At 32.6% G+C, this 18,045-nt stretch overlaps 1 protein-coding gene across 1 annotated transcript; it reads left to right on the top strand.

Annotated features, from left to right (window-relative positions):
* The first annotated feature begins 1,899 nt into the window (after positions 1-1,899).
* Positions 1,900-2,657, top strand: LOC149568894 (putative germin-like protein 2-2). The gene is made up of 2 exons (XM_089816799.1): positions 1,900-2,035; positions 2,125-2,657. The coding sequence occupies exons 1-2, from the start codon at positions 1,900-1,902 to the stop codon at positions 2,655-2,657; spliced, it is 669 nt and encodes a 222-aa protein (XP_089672925.1).
* Positions 2,658-18,045: the final 15,388 nt, after the last annotated feature.

The following is an 18,045-nucleotide window of genomic DNA, read 5'->3' as shown; positions in this document are numbered from 1 at the left end:
CTCAGTTATTATAAATATTCTAACACTTTTCATACATATTTTTAGCATAACATGATAACTTATTCCAAAAAAACTTGTCAACTTTCCTGACACTAATTTTCTGAATTTTCATTGCCACTTAAGAACCTAGTTTGACATACCATGATCCTTCAAATACCCATGTTCTTTCGCGTCATTAAATTTCACAATATTCTTTCGTAAAAGTTTAACTTGTAATATTTGATAATGACGAATCGGATAGGCCAATTCAGTGACTTAAGTATGGATTAGTTGCAACTAAAAATCTTAGGATTCAAAGATGTCGTGCTCAAACAATCTATGTTCAGCACGTGAACAGAGCTCAAGCTCATCTTAGTTTATTTCACAGATAAATTACAACTATGTTGTCACATACATAGGGAAGACTAATCTATCTAAATATAATATAGTTATCTTATTTTACTTTATTTTTAAAAATATTTTGAGGTCATGTCTCATAAACATTATAAAATTTCTAAACACGTGCACCTATTCTTTCCTTTAAATTCTGTACAATTATTAGTTTTAATGATCCTTGAGAATGTAAAATGAATTATTTTTAATTTCTATCCTTTATGAATTTATTTATCTAATTCCTTTATCACACTACAATGAATGTGTCACTTATATCACTCAAGATAGATTGTGATAAAGATTTGTTTTATGTCATTTGATTTAATTACATGTTGTATATAACTAGATAAACAATTTCGTTCACGAGAAAAATTTTGCCTCTATAAACTAATGGTGAAATAACCTATTGTAGATTGCACCTATAGAGAGATACATATGGTGTCAAGCTATCCTTTTGGAACATGGAAACACTCTCAAGTTTTGGGTGAACCTGTGGTGAGATTGAATCTCTAAATTAAGGGGTGGCTTCCCCTAATGAATCGCCTAAAACTAAATATGGATAGAAAAATCCATAACAAGAAAGAAAATTTCATCATCCCAAACTTAATAAAACAATATTATAGAGCCGGGCCCTTCTGTTGGTTAATATTTCGAAAACTTCGGTGCGCGTGATCGTACGATGTAAAGCGGGCTGAGAAAAATGTGAACAAGGCTGCAGAGTTGGTGGGTTCCTACACAAATAAGGGAAGGGCTGGAACTTTTCTAACACTTAGGGCCCGTTTGGTGAGAGGAATAGGAATACGTATTCCAAAAAATTTGAATTCCTTGTTTGGATGCACCAAAACGGGATTGGAATACGAGGTAAAAATGGAATACGTATTCCATTTTTGGCCCAAAAATGGGATTTTGCAATTCCACCAAAATAGGTGTTATTGGAATACGTATTCCTATTCCATTTTTTTAAATTTTAGAAAACATAAATTTTCGGGTCCGCGAATTCCCATCAAGTATTGGCTGAACCAAACGGAGAACAGGAATACTTTTTATTCCAGAATACAATACGTATTCCTATTCCACTCACCGAACGGGCCCTTACGTACTCACTCGACCAAGTCTAAAGCATTTGAATCTGTTTTGTGGATACGCAGAAAACATTTCCGTGTTGATGAATATACTTTCCTGCACAAAGAGAGAGGAATGGGAAGAACAAATCTACCGAATCAGTTCGAGCAAACGAAAAGACCACCTACTAACCAAATATATTATAACTAACGACTACGTCAAAAATGAATTGGTCCCCTCAATTGTAATGAGCAATTACTCCATCAGCATGAATCAGTCCGTAAATAACAGGTCAACAATTGCATGATATTGGAAGTATATTACAATTAAACAATTACGTGGGAAAGGATTAGTCCTCGCATGTTTCCCCTATATAATAGGCATGTAATGGTCTTGTAATATACACAAATATTCAATCACACATCCATATCCTGAGCTCTTCTGTTGGAGACTCTCCAGCATAAAATGGCGAAGGGAATGATGATTTGCTTGCAATTGTCGTTGGGACTCTTCCTGTTGATGTGTTGTTACAGTGAAGATGTGATGGCGGCGGATGCCGATCCCTTGCAAGATTTCTGCGTCGCAGTCCTGGACAGCGAAGGTGAGTGCAGCAATATTAATCGTTTATGTGATTATTAATGATTGGTGTGATTATAACTACCGCAAACAGTAACAAATTGTATTGATCAGTTAAGGTGAACGGATTCGTTTGCAAAGAGGCCAAGGATGCATCGGCAGAGGACTTCTTCTTCAGGGGGCTGGCGCAGGCGGGGAACACCGACAATGCAGTTAGCTCCAACGTGACCCCTGCCAACGTAATGCAGATACCGGGGCTGAACACGTTGGGAATATCTCTGGTCCGCATCGACTACGCAGTGGGTGGAATTAATCCTCCTCACACCCACCCCAGAGCCACCGAGGTTCTCTTTCTAGCGGAAGGCGAGCTCTTTGTAGGGTTTATCGACACCAACAACACCTTCTTCAGCAAGACGTTGGAAAAGGGAGACGTGTTCGTCTTCCCCAAGGCGCTCGTGCATTTCCAGCAGAATGTGGGGAAGGAGAATGCGGTGGCCATCGCTGCTTTGAGCAGCCAGCTCCCGGGAGTGCAGACAATCGCCAATTCTCTCTTTGGCGCGAACCCCCCTCTCCCCGATTCCCTGCTCAGCAAGGCCTTCCGCATCACCCAACAGCTCGTGGTTTACATTCAGAAGCAATTCGCATAGCATTCCCATGCTCAATGCTCAATGCTCAACTCAATTCGTTGCATCATCCAATCTATTCAATAAATAAAAGAACACTAGAACAAGGCGTGGGGAGACCCTCTTTATTATTCACCCTTTTTCTTTTCCATTCCTTGGAATAAATGTACCAGAGTGTGGCTCTAATCTCCGTGCCGGTGTATTTTCTTTATTAAAAAAAATTGTAGTCAAATAAAAGTACTCAATATCATTATCGCGTTCTCGCACTATTTATGGGACACGTTTCAACAAAGAAAATTGGTTCTAGACTTATTTTGAATAGTTCTAAATAACGAGGTTAGTATATCTATAATACAAATAACTGCCTTCTGTTCGTTATGTTATTAAAATAATAAAACAATGAATAAATATTTACAAATGAATTTTACTCAATTCTGATATAGCTTATAAATTTGACAATTAAATATTTCTTTTATAATATGTTTTATGCATTCACTATATTTCTAGTATAGGGTTCCTTAAAAATTAGAATTAACTATATTGGACTTTACATCTATTGTGTTACTCAATCGAATGCATGCTTAAGCTCTATAATAAAGCTCATGCAAAACTAGATTCTTAGAATGTGTGGAGGCACTATCTAAGGTGTTACTAGAATGTGTAATATCAAATTATCTAAGTACGGAATCCAAGTCATGTATAGGAGATAGTAAGATCTGGCCAATCATATTTGAGAAACCTGAAGGAGACAGAGTCTACTTTGTGAATTTGAAGGCATGTACCCAACAAATCATGCTTCGGCCCATAAGAAGTGCAGTTGGGACGAAGAAAAGCATTATATAGAACACGCGAACCTATACAAAGAGATATCTCATAGAGAGCACAAGCTACATTTCCAAATCGAATGTAATAGATGTACACGTTTATATATCACATGTACATTCATTTGAAAACTTTAACGGTTAGATCAATTCAATATTACTTGGTAGTTATCTCCAAAAGCTTGCAAAGCTTAATGAGCTATAATCAGCTATCCAAAGGTATGAGTGTGAGAATTTCTATGATGGTAAACTAACATCCTCACAAATGAAACATGTCATGATACGAACTTTAATGTTCTACAATTCTAGATCTTGCGGCTCCGTTCCCTTGATTGATACATAATTTGCGTCTTTGTTTCATGAAAAGATGGAGATGAAGATGTATGATTTCGTATTGCTATGGTATAACAAAATGTATAAATCTCTCTGCTAGATACTAGATGCATTAACAAGGAATGGAATAGTATCTCTTACAATAGGGGTCTATATTGTATGCTAATAAGAAGCAATTGTCACGAGTTACCCCATTCGAAACACAACTTAGAATTCAAATGTTTTTTTTTTTTTCAGTTAACTTATTTCTTTCCTTAATACTATTATCTTGGAGCGGGGATGACTGCGAGGCAAGCTGCATTTTCTTACAGTGAGTGGGCCAACGATGGAGGGAGAGAGGGCTCTGATGATGCCACACCAGACGAATGGAGGGTGCTTCTCAAACATGTGTCTCATTGGTTCTTCCATGGTATGGCAGTGGTTTTTGCAGAGTAATGGACCATGCTTCTTTATTTCGGGGGATTTTTTGACCCACGGGATGCTCGCTTCTCAGAGGTGTTTCTCGATGGAGGGAGGATCTCTGGTCTTATTGGTGTCCTGTTGGGTCAGTGGGGAATCTTCCTTGATGATGCCCTCTTTGTTTTTTCATGTGGGAAGTCATATTTTTTTCTTTTTCATGGTTCTACCAGGGGTGCCTTGCTTCTGGGTTTGTCAGATCTGGGACTCTTTGATGGGTTAGCAGTTAGCAGTGATGGATCTATCCATTCCATAGGTTGGTGGGTTTTCCGCATTTGAACCTTTGTTTTTTACAGAGGTGGACTTTAGTTGAGGTTTTTTTTTCTCGTTGTTTGGCACTAGGTTCTTTTATTTCTAACATTTTCTAATGTTTTTTGTTTGTACGATGGGTCAGCGCCCTCTTGCTGCTTTTTATATTCAAAAAATTATTTATTTTCTTGATACAAGATGTCAATTTGTGTAGTGATGAAGAAAGTCCAAAGGTTATTAACTTCTTTAATTTTGTAAAATTCTCTATTATAGGGCAAGAAAATAGAGATACATCTATTACACTGTGATAAAATGCAGGTCTTCATCTTGTATAGTAGTCCAATAAATTTGCAACTTTCAGTTCTAATGGTTGAGAAGTAGCTAATAATGGATTATTACATTTATTACAATAGGGGGAGCTAATGTAGAGTTGAAATAATAATTTAAATGAAAATTCATGGCGGTGATGAAGTTTGTTAAATAATGAAACCTGGTTTTATTTTTATCAATTGCATTGATGGAGTAGAGGGTTTAATAGTTAAAACTTGTGCACTCTTTCTAATCTTTGTAACATTTCTCAAATTTTTGAGAATTCTATTTTCTGGGCAACCCAAAAATGTTCATGAAAAGGGAGGGAAAAGGTAGTAGTAAGGAATATTAATAAGAGCTTACAAACATAAATGATCTTCACACTCCAGTTTTAACTAAATATGTAAAGAAAAATGGTGGAGCCAAGAAGTTGAAGGAACTATTAAGAAAAAAAATAACTATCAGATTTCAACTTCAATTAAATCGCGCGAAGTAAAATGGTGGAATCGAAGGCTTTCAAACTGAAGATTCAATTGATCGTTGTTGTTGTTATACATTGTGAAATAATATAAATATTTTGATAGAGATAATTTCAGGAGCGTGTGTGATAGATTTTATCCTACCATTTTATTGAAATTTACAACTTCATGAGAACTGAAATTTCTAAATCAAAATGACTTCTTAAAATTTTCAATTTGATTGAGCTATTCTGTCATGCCAAAGAATTGGGGCAAAAACACACCAACAAATTTTATTTTATTTTTAGATCAATAACACCACAAAGCTTGAAAAGTTTAGATGCACACGTTAAAGTATAGGTAAAATGAGAAACAGATATGGGATCTCCTAACGATGACCTGTCATTTCCATTCAAGTTTATCATCGATGAGTGTGAAAAGGTCGTTAAATCTAAGCATTCGTTATTAAATTGATTTCATCTTTTTTTTCATTATTGCTTTGATTTTAAGGTAATATATTATAATTAAACACAATTAAACCAAATTATCGTAAACTCGCAATAATAAACAACTATCTAGATATATATTCAACACTTAAAATTTAATCTAATAATCTAACTTAATTTTACAACCTTTACTAATCTAAAACATTTTAAGATACAATAACACTAACCTTTGATTTAAGAACGATATAACCACTTAAAATAATAAATCTAAATATATTTGAAAATGGGTTAAATACAGCAGCTAATTTATCTTAGACAACCTTTTCAAATCAATAATGATACTAAATTTTTAAATATAATCTAACATACGAACATTCTAACTAAAATGTACTAAATAACTAATATTTAAAAACATAATAATTAAAATTACTTCAAAATAATACTAGCAAAATTTTTTTTTAACAAAACTTACTCATCTAACATTAATTTGAAATCTAACACCTTATTACTTTTATTTACATTTAAAATATTATACTAACAACATAAAAGAATACCAGACCCACTAACAAACACAATTTACGACTACCCTTAAAATAGTGTTAATATGTACGTTATAACATTATTTTGAACAAAATATTAACAACAATATAACTCAATAATTCTAATAATAATTTAGACAATTATAACTCTAATTTTTTTTTAAACATAGAAAAGAACGAACTCTCCAATACATCACAGTGATCGTCGAGAGAATGAAAACTGACCAGGAGACAACCAATCATAACATGAAGACCGAATCAGACATTGACTCCCATCCCGAGTTTACACAACAGGTTTGACATTGAACTAGACTAGGGAGAAGATGGATTTTTTCGACTGGAGACATCAGGCACACCACCAAAATAGGTGCCCTTTCGGGGCTATAACTCAAGAACTTCTGTTCTTCCATTCTTACATTCCAAAACTCATACGTGGTTTGTGTTGACAAGTAGGGGCCCATAACACCCTACCCTCTCTCCCTCTTCTCGTCCTGAGAAGAGACTCTACACTGTCAGAGTCCAACTAAAGACCTTTCCCTGTACATGGCCACTTTTGCCCTATCCGAGGGTGAGTAATGCCAATACACGTATACAATCCCTTTGAAATTCAAAGCAAAAATACAAAGGAAAGACATTTAAGTTAATCTGTTTCAAACCCTCCCAACATACTCAACACACACACGAACATGTGCATAAACAATAAAATTGAAACATGAAGCACAACATGAACAAAATGAGGTGAAGTATTCCTACCTTCAAATTTGGGTTATGGCAATAGAACAAGTTTGAGATGAGCATTCCCTTCCTTCTCCTTCTCCTTCTCCTTCTCCTTCAATCCTTATTTTCACTCTAAAAGTAGAGGTTGGGTGAACACTCCAAACCTCCTCAAAATTGCCTCTAAATAAGATCACAAACTCAACCATCTCTAAAAAGAAATAACTCCCCCACTTGCCTAAAAGTTCTAGAGGCTTCTAACACAACTAGGCCTAAGGCTAACCTCAAGGTGGAGTTCAAGCTATCCAACCCATGATGAAATCAATCGATTTTCGCAATAAAGCAAAAATGGTGTTTTTGAGTGACCATAAAAGTCAACAAAAGGGGCTAACGGGGTGGAAAATGCCCCCAAGCCATACCCATTCCTCTTGGATACTTAGATTTCATGTTTTTAGGTCTTTAGGATTAATTAGGGACCTATTAAAGGCTAGGAAATTTTAGGACTATCTAACAACCTTCAAAATGTAGATTAAACACTAATCTGGATTAGGGGTAATTAATATCGATTACTAACTTGATTAGCAAAAAGATCACTAAGCTACTCTGACTTAGATCTTTAGGTTACTCGGTTAACCCTAACTATCATGCTGGAATGCATATACAATTCAGGAGTGTCAAGGGACACTATAAAAACATTGTTACAAAACATTAACATTTACTGATTACAGAATGATACATTCGTTCAATTCACAATACAAATAAAATACAAACAACAAGGTTTGTATCCTTCATCAAATTTAACCATAGTTTCCACAAACAGTACATAGGGTTCAGTTTTGTTTCTCCGTTAGATTTTCTCAGCTAAAATACCCTACACACTCATTACGCATATCAATAGCTCAAGAAAATTACATACATATATTCAAAATTTATCTGGATAGTTACATGAATCTCTCATATAATTAACTGTTTAATTCATTTCTATTCACATTTAATCATCAAAAATCACATAATCAATAATAACATAACTTATTCATTAATTCAGATTAAGTACTAGTATAATCCTCATTAGGCATGTATATACCTAAACATCATTACGTCACCAATAAAAGAATACTGAACTATCTGAAGCATAAAACTTAATCGTCCAGGTATCAAAATCAACACCCTTATGATTAGGTGAGAAAGCCTTGTATCATCGTTAGTGAAATTTTAATGTTTAAACAGTCGAGATAATGTAGTTTGTTCATGAATCACTGAATATTTAAAACACGAATGTATTAGGATGTCACTTCTTATTAGGACATCTAAACCATTAAACATTATTTCATATCCATTCTAATCTCCTACAACAGTTTTAACAGAGAGATGCATATTTAATAAGTACATGTGAGGAGGGACCTCACATCTTTCCCCATGAAAACAAGTTTTTTACAACAATCAAAAATGAAATCTATTGAAACCCATTGAAAAAATTATATTTTTTAAATGAATACCCAAACATAAAGTAGAATGTCTTGTTTTAATGAATACACAAACAATGAATTCAGCACAAGAAATCTACAAAATTTTCAATTATTGAAATCACAAACTACTATGAAGGCTGTGCAATGTACACAGATCTATACTCAAATGTCTATCACAAGTTATATTTATGTAAACCTAACAAGAAAATCATAGCAGTTTTTTTTTCCAACACAAACTCCGAAATGCCAGCACTAACCGTGCAAAATTACTAAAAAGAGCTTGACATTATTTGTCACCAGATGCTCCTATTTTCCATGGTGTATTCTCCTAGGGCCCATTTGGCAGTAGCAATTAGACTGGAATAGGTATTAGGCATATGTAAATTATGAAAATTTCTAATCCTTCCTTTGGTTGCACCAAATCAAAATTGAGAATAGGTTCATACATATTCTCATTTTGGCCCAAAATTGAGCATTTGTAATTCCACCTAAATAGGTGGAATTGGAATATGTATTCCTTTTCTAAATTTATCTACTCATATTTCATGAAAATTTAAATTTCATGTCCATGAGAAGATTCACCGAGAGCACCCAAGTCAGAGAAATTGGTTTGCTAAAGAAATTTGGAAAATGACCAATTTTGAACAGAGGTTTCACTCTTGGGAAAACCACTATTGGATTCAAGGCATTGATTTTGAATACTGAGATCATATGCCAAAACATCAAGAATGTTTAGGGACATGAAGCATCTTATTACCTGACCGATGAAGAAAATCACAAGGAACTCGAACATCCTCTCTTTTTTTCCCTTCATAGATACTCTTGGACTCGTACACAATGAAATCGTGAAAAACTCTCACAATGTGATCCTATGACTTCAGAGCTTTATACGGTAACTTCAATTATGCCTCACACTTCTTATGTTCTTCTGGTGTTTCCCCTATTCTTGGCTGCAAATTACATGAGCAAGGGTGAGCCAAAGCAATTATACCATGGCATATCATTCTGGGAAGCTAAGTTGTTGATGTCTCTTCTGTTAAGTTTTCCTCCATCTCCAATAGCTAAGTGAGGATGCTCATTGGAACCTAATTTTCAAGAATGACAAGGTCAATCAAGATATCAAATTGGCAAGACTAGATCGTGTTTTTGTTAAAGACAAGATCCAAGTTCCATCCTCAGTCCTCATTGTGATTCATTGCTTAGAAGCCTCAAGGTCTCTAGAATGAAACATCCATCAAGAGTGAAAAGGCACACGAGAATTGGCCTGTTGACTTTCTTTATCTATTATTCAAACTCCAATTTCAATTTCATCTAACCAAATGAAGAATAGGAATACATACTTATTCTCATTTTCTATTCCAGAATAACTAAACTAGAATAATAATTCCTATTCCCATATTTTTATTCCTGTAGCCAAACGTGTCCATATTTTCCATGTATTGAATTTTTGTCTACCCTATATTGGCCACATCTGTTTCATCCTTCTATTTACATGCAAGCATACAGAGGCACATGAAGCTCATGCACAATGTCAAATGAAATCTACAAAAAAAGACACAGATCTCTGAAGCCATATTGTTTCTCTAATTTTATCCAGCATAAAACTAAAAGATACCCTAGAAAAAGAATGAGGCAACCTAAATTAAAATATAGTATTGTTGCTTAATGAATCATTTATATTTGACCATCGATTAAATGGGAAATCTTTAAATCAGCATGATTTCATAGAAATTAAATGACGTATTAAATAATATTTTATTGTATGTATAATTCATGATACGTCTGATTTGATTAATTACTATCTACCCCTAGGAAAGGATTCTTCTAACTTTCTAATAGCACTCTATCCAATGTAGTATAATTACTTGTGATATATTTATTGAAATATCAATGGATCACACATTATTTATATTTTGGTGGGAAGTAGCCTAAGCATTATAAATGGATGCACGGGATATTATGCTACATAGCATTTAGAGAATGAAAGGGGGGCCTAAAATTGTTCCTCAAATGAATCTGTCACTTGTCTACCATGTAAAAACCACATAAGCTCCATTGGAAGAATTGACCGTGTTGGTATCAGTGCTTGGCAGATTATTAATTTTAACAATCTAGTAAAATTATTCCTTAAAGCATCTAGTGAAACAGATGTCGCAAGTCCCAGCAGGGTCGAATCTCTTGAAGTAGTATTGGGAGATACATTTGGTGCTCATACAGGAGATGGTGCATCTAACGTAGGAATAACAAAAGCGGTCATATACAAAACTCAGCCTCAAACTTTTTGGAAAATAACAAATATAAGTTGTACTACAATTTTTAGGAAGATTAATTTGTTTTAAATCCCAAATATTTAACAAGAAGAAGTATTTTAACGCTTGGAAATGTCATTTATTATTTCTTATGTAAAAAAGAACATTCTTGGAATTTTAAGATGCGGCATGGGTTCTGCAACAGAAATGCTTCGAGCCGATGATACAGAATTTCGTTGAATGCAAATAGTTTTAAAAATTTGCGCAAATATTTTGTAATTATTACTCTCTATTCATCTATTATAATACATTTTATGTCCTTTTAATCACATGTTACATAAAATTATCTAAAATATTGAAAACGTTGAAATATTACATAATTATTAATTTATGCAGATATTAGCATGTAATATTTTATAATTATTGTCTTTTGTGAATATGAGTATATAGATTGCCTAACTTCAAATTAGACAATATGATTTGACGATCATTTTTTAAAATATTAGCATACATTTTCCCTTCCTAATGTCAAATCATACAAAATGTTTTAAAATGTGAAAATATTTATAATTATAATTCTATGCAGATTTTGGCATACACTTTCCTTCTTCATGATTATATATTACACTGTACAATCCAAACCATTGAAATATTATATAATTATTATTTTCTATAGACATCATCACACTTTTGCCCTCTTCCTTTAAATTTTTTAAAAAGTATCACATTTTGTAAATATGAATGATTACATCACATTTTATGCTTCTCGTACTACAAGAAAAAAAAATGTTATCAAGGTGAAAATATAATTAAATTAAGTCGAGAATATTAGTAACATTGCCTAACCATCAAATTATATCATAGAAAGCCTGAAGTATTCAACAAACATATAAAACGAGATAAAATAATAATATTTAGCCAAATATCATCCAATACATTATCTCTTTGTCAATTAATCCTAGAAATCAGCCAAATTAACGCACTAGCATATATTTTACTCAACTAATGGAATCTAAATTTCTATCAATTATATTATAATAGTGTTCCTAATGGCATATAGTGAGCAAGAGTACACACGTGAGTATAAATAAAATAGAGAATGTCTTGAATCATCAATTACACAAATAGGCATCAAGAATTCTAACAAAAATCAAGTAATAAAATTGTACTGAATAAAATAGAAGATCAAAGGGCTGCACACACTACCAACTTGTCCATTAAACTAGTTACAACAATAAGAGACTAAGAAATAGAAATAGGACCCTCGTGTGACCTAAATTAGAAAATTAGGCACAACGAGATGATCTCACAACATTTTATCGTTGGTCACCCAATATTGGGCTACATCCACCAACAAAAGAATCCAATATTATTAATCTACTAAATCTAAAAAGTTATAATCAATAATCCATTACAACTCAATACTATTAAAAGATGCTACAAATTTATCATATGAAATTCATAACCCTAATACATTTTAACAAGACTTGTGTCAATTACAAAATTATGGTTAGAAATATGTCAGCCAATAGAAAAACTAACTTTTGATGCCGTTGTAAAATAATTTGAAATTTGGACAAACTTTTGGGGGATGTTGCCCCTTGAACCCGACCTATACTATAAGAGGAAGCAACCCAAGGACACTGTCCGCAGACCCTATTTAAATGATTAAGGTGGGAAATATGCTAATAAAGATGGGGAAATTTTACATTTTCGGTTAGATTAGGCTCCAAATAATAACCTCATTACCATGTACCTACATGCACTTGGCCCTTGTCTATATAATTTTCTATTCTTTTTCACTCATCAACCACGTGAATCCTTTACGATTCTCTCGTGTTTGTCTCTACTTTATTTTTTATTAGTTGTATTAAATGACTTCAAGATGTATAATATTATCAATTTATGTAACAGAGATGTTGTAAAAACTCAAATTTATAGGCTCTACCAAGTCCTTCCCTTGCAAGGACCCTCCTATACCAATTATAACTTTTTAATACTCTTTATGATCTACATGTATCATAGTAAGAAACAATCCTTCTAGGTTCCATCATTTCCCTCTTTGGATCATAATTTCAATGTTCTCATTGAATTGTAGGTTTAACTATTTTATTCAAGTTAAGATATTTCGAGCTACTCTTACCAATTGAGAAATTATAATATGGATAATTTCCTAATATCTCGCCTAGTTTATGTTTCCCTTGCCACTGTCTTCTCAATTTCACCATACATCATTTTATAAGTAGTCCCCTTGAAGTTTACTTACATTTATTTTTTACTATTTCATGTCATAAAATTAAAAAATATTAATTTATATGGATTAGATTTATAATTTTAAAAAAACAATGAATCAAGTACTCCAATTCAACGACACAAATACGGATTAACTATAACTAAAAAATTGAGAGTTTAAGTATATATTGGTCAAAGAATCTATGGTCAACGTGTCAATAGAACTTAGGATCCCCTTTGTCTGTTTTATAGAGAAATTAAAAGTATGTTTTCACATAGATAAGGGACATCAATATATGAAAACGTGATATAATGGACCATTTTAATTTATTTTTAAATTGATTTAATGGTATATCTCATAAAAGTTTTGAAATGTCTAAATCCTATTTATCTATAGATCCCTTTGAATGCCTTGCGGTAATTCCGTCATGAGTTTTAGTTATTCTACACTAAATCATTACTAACCAAAAAAAAATTCTTTTATTTATGTGGTTTGGGATTTGGATTTGCATACATCCACTCATGTGCTTTTTGTTTCTCCATTAATTTATAAGTTGAGATTTTCATTATGTATACAATTGTGTATCAAGTGACATAACTAATATAATTAAATCAAAAGTCTATAAAATGAATCTTTATCTAGATCTATATTGAGTGGAAAGCGACATATTATTTCTTGTATCATATAGATGAAGATGTAATCGTAGCATATAAATTAAAATAATTTTATTTAATGCTTTAAATATTAAAGGCATATGTTTGATGGTATAGTATGTGTCATTCGCATAAAATTTATGGTTTAGCAATTAAATCCTGAACCATATCATTTTGGTTCACAAAAAAAATGGTAAGAATGCATCATATATTTATAATAATATTCTTAACAGATACAAAAGAATGCACACAACCCTCCTAGGGCATACTTCCCATATAATTTCACTATTAGTTGGCACCCACGTGGTTGGAATAGGGATGATGTCCTAGACTAAAATGATAACTTCAAACCAATTTACCAACCCATAATAGAGTTTTATCCCATAGTAACAAAGTCATTTCAAGGTATTTGGTTTCATGGATTCACATAAATAATTATTTATTCTTTGCATGACCCAAGTTTGTGAAGGAAGATACCAATAAATAGAGGATTTGCCAAAAGGTAAAGAAACCTTTTTTTTTTAAAGAATATAATAACATAATAATATCAATGTCGACTCTCTACATCTAATGATACCAAGGACTATATTTATTTTAGGTACTAAATAGAAGCATTTACAGTAAGCAATGCCTAGAGAGTTCCACATTATACACTCAATCAAAGTAAAACTTAAATTAAATAATGTAAGGAGTATTAGTAAAACTAGCCTAAGAGTCATATTGTATCATAGAAACCTTGAAAATATTCAAAAATGCGTATTCTATAGGATAAAATAATAAGGTTTATCCAAGTATTAACAAACGCATTATCTATTTCTAAATTAATTATTGGGAATTTGTCAAACTGAGACACTAGCATATTTTTTACTCAAAAAAATCAATCCAAACTTGTATAATTATTATAAGGGTGCCCCTAAAAAAATAGAATGAGTAAGAGTACACATGTATGTATAAATAAAATAGAAAATACCTTGAATCGTCAATTATAATTCTAGGAATCCAAAATTCCAACAAAGATGAAATAATGAAACGCTGTTGAATAAAATTAAAGATTGAAGGGTCATTCATGCCACCATAATATCTATTAAACTAGTTGAAATAATAAAATTTCAAGAAATTATTTAACCCTCGTCTGACCTCAACTAGAAAATTAAGCCCAACAAGAAGACACAATAATGGATCGTGTTTCATCCAATCTAAGGCTGCCCCCACCAAATAGAGTCCAATATTATTATCTATTGAATGTAACAATTTTTAATCTACAATCCCTTAGAGCTCAATAGTGTTGAAATATTATACAACTTAATCATTTTTAAATCCTAAGTTTAATATTTTTAAAAAAGATTTATGTGGGTTACAAAATTTGTATCATAAATATAACAACCAATAGAGAAAATATAATAATAAAATTCAGATGAAGTTTTAGCGGTGGTGCCCCTAAAAACCCCCCACAAGGTCGTTACCCCTTGACCTCGTTGTATACCTAGAAAAGGGGCATGAGAAGGATTTTTCTCATACACCAGGAAAGGGGCATTTCCCCCAAATGCTAGTAGAATAATTCAAGGGGAAACTATACTAACAAAAGTTGGAAAAAAATTACCCTTTGAGTCTAATTTAGCTCCATATAAAAATACGATTACCGTATACCTACACGCACATACCCTTGTCTATTTAATATTTCATTCTTTTTCACTCATCAACCACGTATATGTTTTATGATTCTTTCTAGTTTGTCTTTATTTTATTTTAAATCAATTATATCAAATGACTTCTAGACTTGGAAAATTATAAGTTTGCGTTACAATGAGGTTGTAGAAACTCATTCATCTGGTGCATGTCAAGCCCTTCCCTTTCTAGAACCCTCTTATACCAATTATAACTTATTGCATAATTTTTTTATGATCTAAATATACCTTGGTAAGAAATAGTCCTTCTATGTTCCATCATTTCCCCCTTCGCATCGTAGCTTCAATATTCTCCTCGATTTGTAAGGTTTATTGTTTCATTCACATTAATATATTTCAAGCTACTTTTACTCATTGAGAAATTGTAATATGGATATTTGCCTCATATATTTCCCAAGTCATGTTCTCCTTGTCACTATTTTATCGTTTTCACAATACTTCATTTTAGAACTAATTGCCTTGGAGATAGTGTACATTTTTGTTTTTACTGTGTCGATATGTAGGAGATCATGGTATGCCAAAAAGTGACGATATGAAATATAAGTCTTCATTGAAAAAAAAAAAAGAAGAAGCTATTTTTTAAAAATAATATCGCATTTTGTAAATATTTATTATTACGTCACATTTTACGCTTCTCCTACTATAACAAAAAAAAAATGTTATCAATTTGATGAATTCAATAATAACTTAAGGTGGTCAAATATGAGATTTAATATTCTACAAAAAAAAAATTAATGGAAAATTTGTAATTATCTAATTTCTTAGAAATAAATTATAAACAAATATGTGCGACATCCTAACATAATTGTATTACTTAGATCTAGAATCTTGTAAAAAAAAAAATATTATCATTTGACTTTGTTTAAGATGGTTAGCCATTCACCTGTTTCTAATCTTCTTATAAAGAAAAATTGTACTAATGTATTCAAATTTAAAGGTTTCATCATATAGAAATCATTCTTTCAGAAAATGATTTTCATATTACAAACTAGATTTAATTTTGTACAATTTCTTGTTGGAAACTACAATTGAAACAATTGTTTTGTTGTCATTAATCTCAAACCTATTGGTGAGATAGTGTTATCTGATCTAACTGCCATATCTATTTGATTGATTAAGAGGATTTGAGAAGTTGTTCATAACAGAAGCATCTAGAGGATAGGTTGAGTTTTGATGAGGAAACTAAAAATTGACACTTGATTAGTTGGAATTTGACAAGATGTATTGATTGTTCAAATCATGTTACAAGAGGAGAAGCCAGTAACGATCAAGTCTTGAAAGTGTGATAAAAGATAGATCAAATGTATAGGCTTGACAGAGTAACATAGTAGAAGACTAAAGAATTTTGACGTACATGCCAAGTGATGCTAGTGCCAACTGGGCTACAGTAAGTGTCGAGTAAAATCAGTATTGACCGAGCATCAGTGTCGACCGAGTGACAGTGTATATGTCGAGTGAGAAATTTAATAGCAATCGAGTAACCCAATGATGACTGAGTGTCAGAACACAGTGTTCCCCAACGAACAACATCTTAACTGTTTGCGACGAATCATAATTTCTAACCGGCCAAGTTGATTTCTTGGGATATGGAAAGCGTGTTGAGATAAGAATCAATGAGTTTGATCATTTAATTCTAGGAGAGGATTAGGTAAACGGCCTAAGAGATGGATTCCAAGAGAAGTTTCTACAAAAGAAGAGATAAACAAAATGGTGATCATATATAATTTATTTGATGGATTGAATCCTAAATCCTAAGATCTGCAGTGTTGATTAAAAGGAAAAGGATCATGATTTCCTGTTTAAAGAAGTACATGGGTAAAATTTCTATATGAGCAGAGAGACTGTATGCTTGTAAACAAGTTCCATAGATTTGGAGTTATTGTTGACATTATTGACTGGCGAATCTAAGCAGAAGGTTGAATTGAGTTGAGAGGAAGTGAAGGCTGATTGCTTGAATGGTTGCCAAGCAAATCAAAGCTGGGATGACAATGGAGGCCACACAATGAATCGGTACATGAGAACTGAACTGAGATGTGTACATGCAAAGTGAGTTATACTTAAATGATCAAATCGGTTATTACTTTCTAACCATTGTAAACAGTATTTGAAATCCTTTAATCAAGGTTGACCGAACAGTCATAGTGACCTAACAGTCTATGTAATTCCTCTAATAAGTTGTCGTTCTAATGGGATGTTCTGAATTCCTTTAACAAGGCCACTTCTAATAGGGTGACTCAATCCTTCAAATAACAAGGTCACATTTAATAGTTTGTATTGAAAACTTTTACAGGGTTGGCTCCTAACAGGGCCCGCTTAAGAAGAGTGAAACTTAGTGAAATGTTGTTGGTGGTTTTTCCTAAATTGGGCTTGCATGTTCAAACCTAGTGACAAACTTATGTGAATCTTATTGTGGCATTTTATCGACTAATGTTTACATTCTGTAAGCCTGCTATTTTAGAACAGTGAACCGCTAGCTAATGTTAATAGAAATTTATAGTGGAGACCGAGCAATAAAATGATAAGATCTGGAGTTGTTTAAGTGTTTGATTTTTCAATTGGTACATCTCGACCTTGGGTAACTAATTCACCCCACACCCTCAGTTATTATAAATATTCTAACACTTTTCATACATATTTTTAGCATAACATGATAACTTATTCCAAAAAAACTTGTCAACTTTCCTGACACTAATTTTCTGAATTTTCATTGCCACTTAAGAACCTAGTTTGACATACCATGATCCTTCAAATACCCATGTTCTTTCGCGTCATTAAATTTCACAATATTCTTTCGTAAAAGT

Source organism: Cupressus sempervirens, chromosome 3 (assembly GCF_028749045.1).
Source record: "Cupressus sempervirens isolate cs-2001-9-10 chromosome 3, ASM2874904v1, whole genome shotgun sequence".
In the NCBI taxonomy this organism is placed as follows: Eukaryota; Viridiplantae; Streptophyta; class Pinopsida; order Cupressales; family Cupressaceae; genus Cupressus; species Cupressus sempervirens.
The sequence above is the reverse complement of the archived record's forward strand: the minus strand, read 5'-3'. Positions and strand labels throughout refer to the sequence as shown.

Excerpts from the sequence above, each read along its gene's own strand:
- LOC149568894 (XM_089816799.1), top strand. The coding sequence starts at position 1,900 with ATGGCGAAGGGAATGATGATTTGCTTGCAATTGTCGTTGGGACTCTTC. Across the intron at positions 2,036-2,124 it reads CGCAGTCCTGGACAGCGAAG|TTAAGGTGAACGGATTCGTT; the intron begins GTGAGTGCAGCA and ends TGTATTGATCAG.